Source organism: Microplitis mediator, chromosome 10, assembly GCF_029852145.1.
Source record: "Microplitis mediator isolate UGA2020A chromosome 10, iyMicMedi2.1, whole genome shotgun sequence".
Taxonomy (NCBI): Eukaryota; Metazoa; Arthropoda; class Insecta; order Hymenoptera; family Braconidae; genus Microplitis; species Microplitis mediator.
Genome location: NC_079978.1, coordinates 20,084,784 through 20,101,116, shown reverse-complemented (window position 1 = coordinate 20,101,116; position 16,333 = coordinate 20,084,784). Strand labels below are relative to the sequence as shown.

The 16,333-nt window shown below is 33.7% G+C and overlaps 2 protein-coding genes across 5 annotated transcripts; one reads left to right on the top strand and one right to left on the bottom strand.

The window, feature by feature from the left end:
• The first annotated feature begins 1,904 nt into the window (after nucleotides 1-1,904).
• On the top strand, nucleotides 1,905-9,301 carry LOC130676695 (mediator of RNA polymerase II transcription subunit 14-like). Of its 2 annotated transcripts, XM_057483126.1 has the most exons (5): nucleotides 1,907-2,432; nucleotides 2,502-2,634; nucleotides 3,786-7,670; nucleotides 7,758-8,018; nucleotides 8,127-9,301. In XM_057483126.1, the coding sequence occupies exons 1-5, from the start codon at nucleotides 2,284-2,286 to the stop codon at nucleotides 8,286-8,288; spliced, it is 4,590 nt and encodes a 1,529-aa protein (XP_057339109.1). In that variant the 5' UTR covers nucleotides 1,907-2,283; the 3' UTR covers nucleotides 8,289-9,301. The 2 variants fall into 2 exon arrangements, with proteins under 2 accessions (XP_057339110.1, XP_057339109.1); XM_057483127.1 differs by lacking the exon at nucleotides 8,127-9,301 and having other exon boundaries at nucleotides 1,905-2,432; nucleotides 3,786-7,647; nucleotides 7,758-8,006.
• Nucleotides 9,302-9,544: 243 nt separating this feature from the next.
• On the bottom strand, nucleotides 9,545-16,318 carry LOC130676697 (tetraspanin-1-like). 3 transcript variants are annotated; one of them, XM_057483129.1, is made up of 9 exons: nucleotides 16,184-16,318; nucleotides 14,406-14,492; nucleotides 13,971-14,069; nucleotides 13,159-13,287; nucleotides 12,947-13,021; nucleotides 12,749-12,856; nucleotides 12,354-12,518; nucleotides 10,976-11,117; nucleotides 9,545-9,730 (listed from the first exon to the last, which is right to left on the bottom strand). In XM_057483129.1, the coding sequence occupies exons 2-9, from the start codon at nucleotides 14,463-14,465 to the stop codon at nucleotides 9,705-9,707; spliced, it is 804 nt and encodes a 267-aa protein (XP_057339112.1). In that variant the 5' UTR covers nucleotides 14,466-14,492; nucleotides 16,184-16,318; the 3' UTR covers nucleotides 9,545-9,704. The 3 variants fall into 3 exon arrangements, with proteins under 3 accessions (XP_057339112.1, XP_057339114.1, XP_057339113.1); XM_057483131.1 differs by lacking the exon at nucleotides 16,184-16,318 and adding an exon at nucleotides 15,951-16,108; XM_057483130.1 differs by lacking the exon at nucleotides 16,184-16,318 and adding an exon at nucleotides 15,824-15,965.
• Between the last annotated feature and the right edge of the window lie 15 nt (nucleotides 16,319-16,333).

Here is a 16,333-nt window from a genome sequence, read left to right as displayed (position 1 = left end):
GTTGGAAATATTTCGGCACAATATAAACATTTTTTGTTCATTATGATATCCGTTAGTAGAAAAAGCCGTTTAAAGTCCTCAGAAAAATTTATTTTTCGAGTTCAGGCCAATATGAGGATGGGTGGACATGGGTGGAGATGGGTGGACATGGGTAGAGATGATTATCTATGAAGAATTGGATGAATCTAGGGACTTCTCAGCTGAACTACTTCCACGATCGTGTTTCTCGGGAAATTTCTGATGGGAATCAAAGTTCAAATGGCTAATTTAAAAAAAAACGCAGTAACTAGATCAGCTGCAGTAACGGACACGCCTTAATAGGAGCAAGCTACTTGAAGATCTACAGTAATACATGTATTTTGACTTCTTTCTAAATGCTGATTATTAAATAAAACTATTTATTTATCTCATTGTTGATTTCATTTTGGGTTAATAATGAGTCAAACTTTTGTTTAAAAAAAAAAAATTATTATTATCTTGAGAAAATTTTATAAAAATGCTTTCGAAGTGAGACTTACGAAAAAAACTGCAGTAATACCCACACTTACCCTATGAAAAAATAAAAAATAAAAACATGCGCATGTAGAAAATTAAAAAAACTCTGGGTGCAATTTTTTTAAATATTTTTTTTTTATGATTTATCGTTCTAAAAAAAATCCAAAAATTATTAGACGTCGGCTAATTACAGTATCATTAAAAAAATGAGTTAATGTAAAATAATATCAAGTAGTCGCTTATAATAAACATAATTATGAACTTCTGGATTTTTTTATTTTATATTTTATTATAAATTTTATTTATAGCTAAGTGCATAGTACACAGTACCTTCGCATTTCCCGCCAAAACATATGATTAGTTTTCATTCAAATGTATTCTGCCAGATGGCAGTGAATTGTGACGGTCACGTCACAACTACTATCGTCACAAAACCGTTATATGACGGTCAAAAGGTAAAATTACTCGTTACGAGACCAGTGCCGTGAATCAAAGGAAAGTGTTGGAGAGCAAACGGTTACTTTTAAGTTGACAGTAAATTGTCTGTCACTTGAATTCAAGACTGCAAGTGTTACTGTCAGACAATGACGTTAAGTTGATTTAAAGTTTCACTTTAAATTGATGGCAAGTTTTTCTGTCAAATTGCGTGGCTTTCAGGGTTGAGGGTAAAAAAATACTTTATAATTTTTCAAGTCAAATGAACATTAAATTGATGTAAAAATTTGCCTGAAAATTGACAAAAAATTTTTTCTAGTCAACTTTTGAAGTAAATTTGCATTCTAATTCGGGCAGTAAATTTACGTCAAATTGAATAGCAAGTTGTAGACAAATTGTTGTCAAAATGATGACGGACATTTTGAGAAAAATTCAAGGAAACTTTTGTGAGTAAATTTTTGTTAAAGCAAATTGTGTTATCAGAGTCAATTCGACTGCAAGTATTACTGTCAGATAATGACGTTAAGTTGATTGAAAGTTTCACCGCAAATTGACGGCAAGTTTTTTTGTCAAATTACATTCAGATGACGGCAGTAGATTTGCATCAACTTGCACTCAAATATTATCCAGCCAAGGCTTGCCAGAAACATGTCGTTATGCCGTCATCTTAATGTAATTTGACAGAAAAACTTGCCGTCAATTTGCAATGAAACTTTCCATCAACTTAACGTCATTCTCTGACAGTAACACTTGCAGTCTTGAATTCAAGTGACAGACAATTTACTGTCAACTTAAAGGTAACTGTTGGCTCTCCAACATTTTCCTTTTTCTTTCCAACTTTTGCTGTCGAGTTATCAGCAAATTTTGGTAATTTCAGTTGTCAAATTACTGTCAATTTCAAGCTAAAACGGCTGTCAGAGATAACTTCAGATTGCACTCCTACTCCGCTCCATAGAACGTTTCTGTTTACAACACCACATTTTTCTCAACAAGTGTTTATATATTTCTCTACACTTTCGTAGTGTTTTCAGTCAATAATAATCTCAGAGTGACATAAAAATTCAAGTCTTAATCAGAAACGTCATTGTTTCGAAGTATAGTTATTTTAATAATTTTTCAGTGATTTTTTTCACAAATTAATTTTCATTACTACCAATGTAATGAAATTTCTAACACATAACCTACAGAGTAAACAAATTTTTTCTACTCGATATGTGATAGTAAAAAAATAAAATGCTAAGAATTATTATTGATAGAGAATTAACTCATTAATCCAATTGATGAGATAAAGAGGAATTTCATCGAATGAAAAAAAGTTTAGTGATTAATTTATAAAATATAAAGGTCTAAGTTATGGCTCCTGTGCCATTGGAAGGACATCAAACTCCTATGGCAAATAACATGCCACAGGAAGGCAATCGTGGAGGCACCATATCACTTGGGATGCTGATTGATTTTATAATACAAAGAACTTACCATGAATTAACGGTTCTTGCAGAGCTGTAAGTTATTTTCCTCAAAAGTTTTTATTTAATTTAGAATATTTTTTAAGTATGATTTTATTTTTACAGACTGCCGAGGAAAACAGACATGGAGCGAAAAATTGAAATTTATAATTATTCCGCAAGGACTAGACAATTATTTGTTAGATTATTAGCGTTAGTTAAGTGGGCAAACAGTGCCTCGAAAGTTGATAAATCTGCGGTATGTATGAAATATTTAAGTAAACTTCCGCTTCTTTCCCTGACTAAACAAAATTATATGATTGCATTAAAAGGGATTCATTTTTGCACACCTCAATCGCGAAAGTCCTGAGTGATTTACTGTCACTCTTTTGCGCTCGGTCCTTTCACTGACTTTGAATCCTCTCTACCTTCTTTATACTACACCGAAGTTTTTATTTATTTATTTAACAATAAACCCAACAGCTACAGCTAATTACAGGGTTACTTTTACATAAAAATACAAAAACAAAAATACATTTGCGGGCAGAAGATGTGCCTTCGAATAAAACTAAACATAACTTTTAATATTTCAATATTATATAGTAAAAAAATAATAGCATAATAAAAAAAAGATAATTTTTCCTTAAATGTATACATAATAATAGATTTAGCCCAGTACAGTTACTATTTTGCCAAGGGATGCATTTGATAAGCCCGTAGGACTGTCCATTATGTCAAGCAATCGTTTATTGTTTTTCGGCCATAGAGTTAGGCTCCTTGCGGCCGTCACGGATATAATTATTTAATAATCTAAAAGTATATAGAATAAATATATAATCATACACTGGTCACAAAAATTAGGGGAGAGAAAAAAAATCCGAAATTTTTAGGTGATTTTGAACATGCTGTAACGCGGTGAAAAATGGTCGCAGAAAAAAATTAAAATAAGTAAATTGTAGTCTCAAGTTTCTAGTTTTCAGATCTGGACCTCAAATTTTTATCAAGATTTCCGAATATCCTTAAATTTGTGAATTTTGACCTGTTTTTTTGTAATTAATTAAATACGTAAAACTGATTATTCATGAAAAATTAAGCTGTCGTTTTTATTTTTACTTCTGTCATTTTTTTCATTTTTTGTCTCTTTAAATACTGACAGCTGCACTAGCGTGGCAGTAGAATTGAAAAAAAAACCGGCATCGAAGACAAAGAGGCGGTATATTAAAAAATAAGAATTAAACTGAAAATAAGAATTGAAAAAACCATTAAAAATTTTAAAGTTGAATCAAAATTCGTATAAAAAAAAAACGAAATAATAACATTAAAAAATAAAATGAGTGATTGGGCTGTGCACTTTTATCAAAAAAATATAGAAAAATTGATGTTGACTGATTTTAAGATTTATTTTTCTAGCATATAATGGCTTTTCTCGACAAACAGTCTCTACTATTCGTGGATACTGCCGATATGTTAGCAAGAATGTCAAGAGAAACTTTAGTGCACGCAAGACTCCCAAATTTCCACATCCCCGCAGCCGTAGAAGTTCTTACAACAGGAACTTACAGTCGTCTTCCCACATGCATTAAAGAAAAAATTGTCCCCCCTGATCCAATAACTTCTGTAGAAAAAAGGGTAACATTACAAAGATTGAATCAAGTTATCCAGCATCGATTAGTGACAGGGAATTTACTCCCGCAAATGCGCAATCTGAGAATAGAAACAGGAAGAGTAACTTTTCATGTACAACAAGAATTCGCCGTTTCCCTTACGGTTATGGGTGACGGACCAAACGTGCCATGGCGCCTTTTAGATCTCGAAATTCTAGTATCAGATCGCGAGACCGGAGACGGAAAAGCTTTAGTCCATCCTTTACAGGCTCAATATGTTCATCAACTTGTGCAATCACGACTAGCCGAGAGTTCAAATTCACTTTCTGAAGTTTACTATATCTTACATTACTTTTGCCAGTCTCTTCAACTTGAAGTTCTTTACTCTCAAACACTTCGTTTGATCCGGGATCGATTGGACGATCACATTCACGTAGACGAATATGTACCTGGAAAATGTTTATCAATATCTTACTGGCGAGAATTAACAATAAAAGATCCCAAGTCTGAACTCGGGTATAAACTAACTGTCCACGTGGATCAAAATGATACAGCTAAGCCTCTGGCAGTAATTCACGTGCCTTCTTTAGGTAACAAAGAGAATGAAATTGCTGACCGAGCTATCAGAACTGACCAGTTATCAATGGAACGTTTGCTTGTTCATACTATTTACATCAGAACAAAAATTAGACTTATGGAATTGAAGCAAGAGATTCAAAGTATACTCAAAGACGTTGATTGCACCTTGGCAGGCTCTCCCGCGATTTTATCAGTCCCGATTCTTCAGCCTTGCTTGCGTGCTGAGCACCTGCTTATAACTGTCGACACACACACAGGAATGATACAGTGTCATGTGCCTCAGTATGATGCCCCACTTATTCCTGACTTGACGGCTGCTTTCAACGGTGATCATTCGCGTCTCCCAATGTTGATATCAGAGCTGAGGTTCTGGATCACTCAGCGACGATGTGAGAAAACTTTACAACATTTGCCTTCAACATCCCATGAAAGACTGCCAGTTCTTCATCATCCCGATCATCCAATGTCGAAAATTAGCAGGCACCGAATGTTTGTCCGACTTCACCGACATCCAAATGTAATACTGATAATTGCATTTAAAGAAAAAGAATCATCTTCATGTGAAATTGAATTTTTATTCTATTTAGCTGTTGTGAAACCCAGTTCTATAGAAGATGACCCTCATGATGAGAGCATCGAAACAGAAATACCGAAAATGTACTTGAAAGTTCAGAGTCTAATTGAATTTGACACATTCGTTATCACTCACGGGCCGTTCACAAGCGTCGATAGTGACGTACCCGAAAAGGGGAATAAACGACGAAGTTCTGGACCCTCTGGTCGTACTGACATTTCGTGCACATCACAAAATAGGCGGCCGAAACATCCTGCTTATTTTATTCCAGAATTAGCTCACGTGGTTGCGCTCTGTGATGAAAGAATTCCGTTCGTTACTTTGGCCCAAGAGCTCACGAAACGGGACATTGCGCATCAAGGACTTCAAGTAGATGCCAATGCAACAGCTTTAGTACTAAAATTAGTCCAGTTACCGGCTCCGTCGCCAAACATAACTACCAGTAGTTTTTGGCAGCCGTTATTGAAACGATTACTCAGCGTTTCGATTCGTGTTCAAGGCAAAGGAATGGCCAAAACATGGATGGCAGAATTCGTATTTTACAGCAGCCCTTTGACGACCAGTCATCCAAAAGAACAAGGACTAAGAAGACCAGTTTACTTTCAATATGAAATGGGAACTGCTGAAACAATATCGAAAACCGTCGATTCTTTATTAAATGACTGGGCCCAAATTGTGCACCTTTACTCCATTGTCCATGATTTCACTGAGTATTTGAAGATCGAAAAATATAATTTGAGAAATATGGTCAGCGTCAAGTCCTATAGTTATAGCAAACTAATCATAGCTTATGGTCCTAACCGAGGCACCACAGTAACCATATACTGGAGTACGAGTGATAAAGCCTTCAAACTTATTTTCGGTAAAAGCCCAATGAACACGACGATTAATGCGCATTCGTTAATGAAAGAGCAACTTGAAGCCCATCTTAATCGCCACAAGAGTTTAGCGCAAATCATACAGATATTAAATGAAACATTGCAGCCTCTTATATCTATTAGTAAATTGCCTATTTTGCCTCAATTAGGTGTACATAATTCCAGACCTCAGGTTCCAATCCAGACTTTTACGATCATGCCTCAATGTGTGACACTAGTGAGAATAGCCTATCAAGGAACGTATTGTTTAGAGCTGAAGTTGCGCGGTGGCGGACTCGTTAGCATACGAGATGGCGCATACAGTCGGTTTGACAGAAGTAAAGTCGTAGATGAATTTACGCCTACTCAAGGCCTGAAAACATTCCTTTCTAAATACGTAGACGAAAGCGCAGTGTTCAGACGCCGTTCCCAGTCCGAAGATGACAACCCGCCGTCACCAGTTTCTATGGACACGGATGGGACCGGAGGGGTTGGTTTTATGAGTCATCACCGGAGTGGTCCTCAGTCGCCTGCACAACAACGAGATGGCCTAAGATTTCACCCGCCTTTGACACCGCCCTCTGGTAGTAACCCACATACTCCAGCTAGTCCTCATACTGTCAATATTTCTCAAGCGAATCAACATCAAAGTTTTGGCAGCAGTCCTGCTACATCTTTCAACTTGGCTTCACCACCTTCGTTACCACCCAACACTCCCAATATGTTACCTCATCCATCACCTAGTTCTGGACTCGTCGCCAATAGTCCTTTGAATCCCATGCATGTGCCCAGTCCGGCTGGATTGATGCCCACGTCATCACCTGGACCTTGCAGCAATGTTCAAGTTGGTCACTCACCTGCCAGTTCGTTCATGCAAACTGGTCATATTGATGGCAGTCCTTTTCCATCTTCTCAAAGTATGGCTTCACCTGCAGCATCAAACTGGCCTGGATCTCCAAGCGTACCGAGACCTTCACCTGCACGACCAGGGCAAAGTCCAGGCCATGTAGCTCTACACAGCCCTCAAGCATCGGACCACAAAACGGGCTCTCATATATCCAGAGTTTTACCTCAAAGATCTTGGGCTGGGGCAGTTCCGACTCTTCTGACCCACGAAGCATTAGATCTGCTTTGCACGCCTTCGCCTCATCCAGCAGGACTTCCTGGACCTGATCTGTCGCCATTAGAAAGATTCTTAGGATGCGTTTACATGCGAAGACAATTACAGAGATTCATTCAATCAGAAGACAATCTTACTGCTATGAATAGTACGGAGCCAGGTGTCATACACTTCAAAGTAAGAACTTTACAGTGTCGTGTTGGTTTAAATCCCCAGCATCTGCAGTCACTTCACATTAAAATTCAGCCATTACTGGAGCATAAAGACCAGTGGACTGCGGAAGAGCTGCAAATTATCGAAAAATTCTTTGACATTCGAGCTGGGTCTCCCCCTTACAAGCCCAATACGCTCTCAGGTTTTTGTAAAATGCTCAATGCCCCTTTCAATGTTCTTAAAGACTTTGTTCAAATAATGAAGCTGGAGTTAAATTCTAATGTAGTACAGCAGCACCAGTTCAAGTGGTCTGTTCAGTGGTGCCTAAGGATACCACCTTCCGTGGCACAAATTGCTCCTACAGGAGCGGCTGCACTTCTTGTCGGTACGAATAAAATAATCTTCTTCGTAAGTTTTTTTTTTTTCAATCAATTGATTGGCATGGCACTTTTGTACGTAATACCTTGTAAAATTTTATCCATAACTGTGTTTCAGTTGCAAATAGTAAGAATTGGAATGCTTTATCAAGGAGAACCACCGTCGTTGGTTTTGCCGCTAGTCTACGATGTCGCAACAAATGTAACACAACTTGGTGAGAAACGAGAAACTGGTCCGTCACCGGCCACGGTTGCTGCGGCAATACAACTCAAAAGATTTGCCGAATATGCTAATCCGTCAGAGTGTTCAATCTTCCCAGCGATTAGAGATCTTCTGACAAATCTGACGCTACCTTCTGAGCCACCAGTTATACCACAGGTAATTATAGACAATTATTTACACAGAAAAAAAGGATTTCTTGGCTCAAAAAATTTTTTCTCGTTCTTTTTCCTTACTTTCTATTATTCATTTTCGTAAACTTTTAAGGGAGTAGCATCTGCAGGAAGTCAAGTAGCACCCGCACAACAAATTCAAAGCCCAGCGCTACAAATGCACTCGCCGATGGCTGCTGGCCAGGGTCAACCTCCAGGTTCTTACGGCATGCAGGGTATGTCTACGCTGGGTATGATGGGTGGGCCCCCACAGTAAAAGTAAATCCATGTATCTGTTGCTCTGCGGAATGCTTCAAGTTATTTTGACAGAAGAGACAATAAAAGGATTGAAAAGTTCGAATTTATTTCCAATTGTCAGCAGTGACTGAAGGAGGTGAAGCAGAAAAGAATATGGGTGGAATTATTTAAAATTTAATTAAAAAATTAATTGAAAAATAGATTAATTGATACCATCTTATGACACAATCATAACAATTGTCAATTAAGAGAAACTTATAAATAATTTATTGTAAGTTATGTTATAAATTATCGTAATTAGTTCTTTTATTGTAAATAATGCAATACTCCTGTTTTTATCATTAGTGAAGCAAATTAATATAAAAGAACTTGACACAAAAAAAATCTGAAAATTAATCTCCTAAGGCTTTACTGATTATCTAGAATTATCAATTACAAATAGCATTTACTTCGAAATTCATTAAAAGTTACTGATGTCGTAACTTCGAGTGGAAGCGAGTTCCTAAAATTCCAACCCGTAATCAAAAGCGAGTTCTGGTAAGTTGTTGTGCGAGCAAATGGAACTAGAATAGTATCCGCCTTGGTGAAATCACGACGAGATGCAACGTTGGGCTTAAGGACTAACTGATGCCCAAAAAGACCTGGTCGCATTAGACATAGAGCTTTATAAAATTCACACGAGACAAGCTGTAGCCTACGACTATGAGGTGTTAGCTATCCTAGCTGATGTCGATGCCGCGATATATGCTCATCTCTCTTAATTCGCAATACGAAGCGTACGCAGTTATTTAATGAAACCAATAATAATCTCTCGAAGTCCACTGTTAAGTTCGTGAGCGCACAGTTGCAATAGTCATATTTAGGCATTACTAGTCCAATTACCAGCCTACATTTTGATAGTGTTTTTACATAGTTATGGGCTACCTTCGATGACGGCAGTATATATAACATTATTTATATTATAAAGAAATGAGTTAATATCAAATAATAACGAGTGGTCGCTTATAATGAACATAATTACGAACTTCCGGATTTTTTAATTTTATATTTTATTATAAATTTTATTATTTAAACAAACATAAAAAAATATACATCTCTATTGAATAATAATTATACATTATACAATAGTACAAAACGTTCAAAATTTCTGCTGAAATTTTTCCTAAATTCTATAAAGTTACTTAATTTTAATGGACTTGGTAGCTTATTTAATAATGTTAGTAGTTTTAGTAAACTACACAGCAGATTTTTATCTTCCTTCGACATTTTGGATGGATTATTATAAGCAAAATATTTTTATCAAAATGTATAAAGTTTACATATTTTTTGTATTATTTTTTCATTGTATTCCAAACAATGCAAGGCAAGTCTTCTATGAATTGGATGGATGAACTCTGAACCCATGGCAGAATTGGTCCATGATTTTAGTCCGCCGTCAGCAGCAACACCAACAAGTTAATACTGCAATAAAAATTATTGTAATGTCATTACAGTAAATCGTTACGACTTTTGTAACTTAAACTTCTTTTATTTTCCGAGTATGTCTCATACAAAAACTGTCAATATTTTTATTTTTTTCTTAATTTTCATTAGTTTAAGAGAAAAACGCGGACACTATTTCCATTTACTGTGCGAGTGCAACAAAGAATGAAGAAAGACTCGACCCCTCTGAGTACAAATTTTGAAAATAAATAAATAAACTATTTTTAAATTATTTTGGATGTGTAAATTATTATTTCCACTGTCAAATGGAATTAATCCGAATATAGTCGAATTTCATTGTCGGATTCCAGTAACTCGGACCTTCCTCTCAATCTTGACCTCCACCACAGCTGCGCTCTCTTACCCATTATTCTTGTAGATTTTTTTTTGTTTATTTATTTTCAATAATAACATTCGTACATTTTCTTAAAAGTATGAATGAACTAATTAAAAAAATCTTTTTATTCTAATGAGTATTATAAGTAAGCACTGGCTGTCGTTAGCGTAAACACGGGCGTTGAATTTGTTCGGATTTTCTGCGCAGTGTTGCCAGTTACTACCAGCGACTCATTTCCAGCTCATTCAATTTATCTCTTAATTTAATATTTTTATTTAATAAAAAATTTCTATTTCATTAAAAAATTTAAAAAAAAATTTAGTCGTATAAGCTTGTGTGGTTTTAATTTTTTAAAATCATAGTTATCATACTTGGCAACACCGCAATATTAAATACATGGCGGCGCGACGAACGAAGGGTGGCGAGACCGCACGACGGACGGAGGGTTAAATACTTAAATTTCTGTTTTGATTCCAATAAGATGTAGAATTTTTGTTTATTTATCTTGCTTTTTTTGCGCTGTGTGGGGAAAAGTTTATAAAAATAAAAAACCCGAGCTTGTATCTTAATTTTTTGAGCTTAAAACTAACTTATAACTAATATTTATATACATATTTACATATTTACATTTGCTAAAGTATTATTAAAATATCTTATTATAATATTTGGTCTTATTTTTGTTATTTAATTAAAAAAGAATATTTTTCTTCTAATTATTTAGTCTCTAATATTCTCTTAGATCTAAGAGCGCATGCGTGGTTTAATTTTTAAAGGAGAAGGGGCATTCGATAAGTCAGAATTTCCAGGAAATTTCCGCTCCTCCGTAAACTAACTGTCTGAGTTAATGGAATTCGAGTGTATTTAACTTTATTTTGAATCAAACTTACCGTGTTGTGGTCGCCAGTAACAGCATGCCAAATATAATGCCAAGACAATCACAAGGATTTCAACAAATGCCAGAGTTACTGCAACGCCAATAACAATCGCTGCGTTTTCCTTTATCGCATTCACCAGCGCATTATAACATCCCTAAGTGATTAAAATAGTATTAGTCAAAAATTCACTCGTATTTTTAAATCTAGGAAAAAAAGTTGTCCTAGTTCTACACTGCCAAGGGAGGATACGATTTAGGATATCGGCTTCCGAGCCGGACTTTACAGAATTTTAATCTCCTCTAAAAGCCGCTGATTGTGAAAAAAAAAATGCATGAGCGAGCCAATTTAAAAAAAAATCTTCAAGTTTTCAGTTCACTTTACATTAGAAATTTTATTTGTGTCGAAGGTTTAGAAAATTTTTATTTTTCTTCTCATTAACCAGCCGAGATAAAGGTCTAATATTTTCAGGATTAATAACGATATTAACAAAAGGCATTTTTACAAAAGTCTGCTATACCCCGAAGCCTTTGGGAACCCGTATGAAAAAACAATATGTGGTTAAAATATATAAAATTATATATGTTTGCAACAAAAAAATATATGATATATTATAAAAAACCATATAGAGATTATGGCCGATTTAATATAAAATTATGAACAGTAGTGAAAATATGTATTCCATATATATAACTTATATGTTTTTTATATTAAGCTATATACACATTTACATTTACATTATAATATATTGTATTGATATATTTCCTTTTATATTAAAAAAATATAAAATTTTTATATGAAATGAAATATATGGTAGCATATAATTTATATTATATATGGCACCATATATTTTCTTTCTTATATATAAGCATATATTTTATTCGGTGTATGTATATGTATACGGGTATATATATTCGCATCAAATTAACTAATTTTGAAAATTTTAACTGCAATGTAAAGAGTATATTAAAATTTAGATCTAATTTAATTGTAGTTGGTCATACGAATAAGAAACTTTTTCTTCCATACACAATATAAATATATATGTTTTTATATATGATCAGAATATATTTTTCGTATATGATAGAAATATATATTTTTATGCATGATAAAAATATAGTTTTCGTCTATGACAAGAATATATATTTACATATATGATAAAAATATATTTTTTGTATATGATTGACATATATTTTATATATGCTAAACATATACGGACTCGTATATGATGAAAATTATATTTTTTAATATAAAAAAAAATATATCAGAAAATATAGTTAAATTGGCCACATATATTTTCTGATATTTATCATATATTTTTACATATATTTCGACCATATATATTATTTTCATACGGGAAGTGTCGGTGTTGATAAAATTAAAAAAACTTTACCTGCATATAATATGAATTCGACAATGATGGTCTTGTTGTGCAATACGGATCCTTAAGAATTTTATTAACTTTATAGCAGCATGCCTCGGGTATCGATTTCTCTGCAGTCGACCAATTGGAGCTTAGCTGGAAGTCCATATAATTATCAACTCCACAGCATGTCATCTATAATCAATAATATATTCATAATAATTAACATTTTAGAGTAGGAACATTAGTTTGTTTATATTTCTATCTTTTGAATTTAAAAAAAAAACAGAAACCTGTTGTATGCAACTCAGTAAGAACAGGAACGCACCACTTGTGTGTTGGTAACATTCGCTCACGGCTCGTCAGCAAATCCACACTCGTGAAAAGCCCGTCCTTACTCAGTAACATAATTTACCATTAATCACCTGGTTCATTACTGCATCCCACGCTAATGTTACAGCTTCGGTCTTATCCTCGTGTGTTGCGTAATATTTTATTGTTGACTTCAGCAGCTCTCTTACACCTTGTTCTGTCTACAAATGTTTTTTATTTGCTTAGTTGATGATTCAGAAATTATATAATAAGCGATAAAAAGTGTCCAATCTGACTAATGGTTTACTTACTTCATTATTTAAACCAAATGCTAAACCTACTACAGTGCATTCCAAGATTAGAATTGCTAGGATGAGAATACCATACTAAAAAAATAGATGAGTTAAATTTGAAAAAGGAAACAAACTGGCGCTACACAGAAAAAAAATAGGTGCTGCAACAGGACAAAATCCTGTTGCAGCGGCTATTTTTTTTCCAGTGTACTGGAAAAATATCAACATACAACACAAAGCAAGCATCTAGACTCGAACATAGCCCCACAATATCCCATAAAACTGACGATGAATGTAAGTGCTCCAGTGACAATTAAAATGTAAGAGATAGTTTTTATTACGTCAGGATCTGTTTTAGTCTGTAATAAAAAAAAAAAATTACTTGAAACAAAGTTTTGATTTGGAAAGTCTAAAAGAGCGCACCTCAAACGCTCGTCTTAAAATAACAAAAATCAGATAAAATTTTTAATTTCCATTTATGATTTTTTATGTAATTAATACGCGAGATCATTTGTGAAATTTTTACTTAATCATCAGAAGGAATCAATTTAAAAAATGGCCGTTCGGCAACCGAAATAGAAGTAGATTTTTGATTACTTATTTATTAATTTTTCAACTTTCCGATAAGAATTTACTACTAATTAGTATATTACACACCAAGGGAGGAAAATAGGACATTTCGACCCGCGTGTATAATTGCCTACCCAAGGCTGGCAAACACGCGGATTGGACGTCTTACCTTCCTCCGAGGTCTGTATACTATTTTTCACCAGATCTGCACCGGCATTTTAAATTTTTGCTTCTGTTTATGGGAAAAATGGCGCATGCGCTACGAAAGCACTTGATAATTTGTAACAAAGAAATATTTCCATGCGCTATTGGTCGGAAATACACGACTTTAATGAATGATTGGTTTGATTTATAATGTGAGGTATAACTATTATCTACCTAGCTATTTATATTTATCTATTTTAACAACTCCTTACTAGAAATTAATAAAAATATAATCTACATTAATACGAATAATAAAGACAATGCTTACCAACACATCTAGCTCATCAACTTTGCTTACAAGATTCGTAAATGTACTGCTGTCGACAACTAGCCATATTCCAACAGTCAAGGCTGCTCCTCCAGCAATCTGCATGATACAAAAAAACTTAATTTCTCGTTTACAAGATTAATCTCTACATTAGTTTTAGATGCGTGCATTAAAATAACTGTTTATTAAACAGTAGATTGTGTGACAAGGGATGAAACAAAACGATTTCATATCAGAGTGAAGTTGGCTACCATGCCGTAAGCGAGGGCTGCCATCACCCGCAGTCTGAAATCGTGTTTCATCTTTAAGGACTTAAGTTTCTCGACTCAAAACAAGATACTCTGCATGTAAATTCTTTTTTTTTTTGCATGTTAGACGTAACTGTGAAGTAAAGAAGAATTTTTTCGTGATTAATAAAGAATTAGGTTTACTTACGAAAAAAACGAAATTGAATAAGCATAGAAAACACTTGGCAAACTGCGCAGTGCAACTCATTGTGACGTTAGATTATGGCGTTACGATCTGTAATAAAAAAAAATTAACTGTTGAGAAAGATTTTATTTATTGCACACCTGAAGCGCGAAGCGCTGAGTGTGCTCTGAGACGCTGGATGTTTTTCGGTACCTCGCTCACTTTCAATCATCTCTACACTTTTTAAAGGACATTAAAATAGGCTGAAAATATACTCATATAGAGAATTTACTAAAGAATAATTATGATACGGCATAAAGTTAATTCCTTAATATGTTATTTTAAAAAAAAATAATTTAGTTGAGGGAGAGCTGATGTTAATTAATTAACTGATTTTTTGTGATCACGATAACTTGAATGAAACAGCTCAGGGACCTAATTTTGTAAATTTAAATTAAGTGATAATTTTTAAAATTACACTCAGCTGATTACTAGATGCCGATAAACACCCCAAGTACTTGGAAATAAACTGCTGCAACAAGTGCAGGGATAGACAAGTCGATTGGGAGTATGGAGTGATTTAATATGAAAAGTTAATGTCTTTTTGGTCGAAAAATTTATGTTACAAATCGAACACACGAGATTTTCATTCTCTGTGTTATCAGGATACTTAAAATACTGTAGGGAATCGCTGCTTTTTTCATCAGTACTGAGCTCCACAATCTGACCATCTGGGCCAAGTATCGCCGTATCGCGGCTTAATAAATTTTGTAATTCTGTCGTCTAAATGGATTAGAGGATTTGAATAAGACTTCGTTATTTTAAATTTAATGTCCAATAAAGTAAAAGACCCTAAACCCGAGCAGTACCATTAGTCGCTCACTTTAACTGATTAATGAGTTTTTATAATTTTTATATAAAAAAATTTTAAGTAAAAAAATTATCATTGATAAATAATTATTTGTGAATCTAAATATATTAGGATATGACGTATCAAAGTATTTTATAATTTATTATAAATTTAAATTAAGTGACTGTTTTCAAAACCGCGCTCTGCTTGCCATTTTTTACTTTAGCGTTCGTTCGTAAGATTAAATTTAGGTTACGTTAAATTCTTTAATAATTGTTATAATTATATGTTATTAAATATATTTTTAAAATTTGTAAAAATTGATATTATAAAAGAATAAATTAATATATTTTATAAATTATTCTCCAAATGAATAAACTTATGATAGTTCAATTGATATTGTCTTTGAGCGCGTGTAGGGCCATGTGTTGATCGAGTAATGGGACATCACATATTTTAGTGAGCGAAAATGGGCCCACTCACAAGCTTATTTAAAAAATTAATAATAATTAATTATCAAAACTATTCTTAAAATTAAAATTTTATTCTAATATTTAAAACTATAAAAAAAATGATTTTTCATTTTATTTACCAACTTATATTGAGTGGTTTAATTTCACCGATGAAAAGTGAGCGGGTACTGGGTCTTTTACTTCACTATATTATTCTGGAACATCCCAGATTGTCTCATCATTTTTATTCATTTAAATTATAGTCACCTCAAGAAAATTCGTAGATTTTTACTTTTCTGATTCAAATTTTCTAACAATTATAAAATTCACTACAAATCAACATTAGACAAAATTTTATAACTTTGATTGTAACTTTTTTAAAAAATTAAATTCATAGACAGAATTGTAATTATCCATTAAAATCATCAGGAGAATTATCGAATAATTATATTTATGTAATGTCACGATCATACAGAAATAAATAACAAAAACATACTAACCAATGGCGGTATTTCACAGACAACAGCATAAAAATTGTCCTCACTTGTATATTTTTTTACGATTTTCCCTCTTTTTTAATTTCTGTTTGTCTCAAGTTCTATCCATGTTTCTAACACTCGAATCTCAATCGCTTTAATTAATTTGAAAAA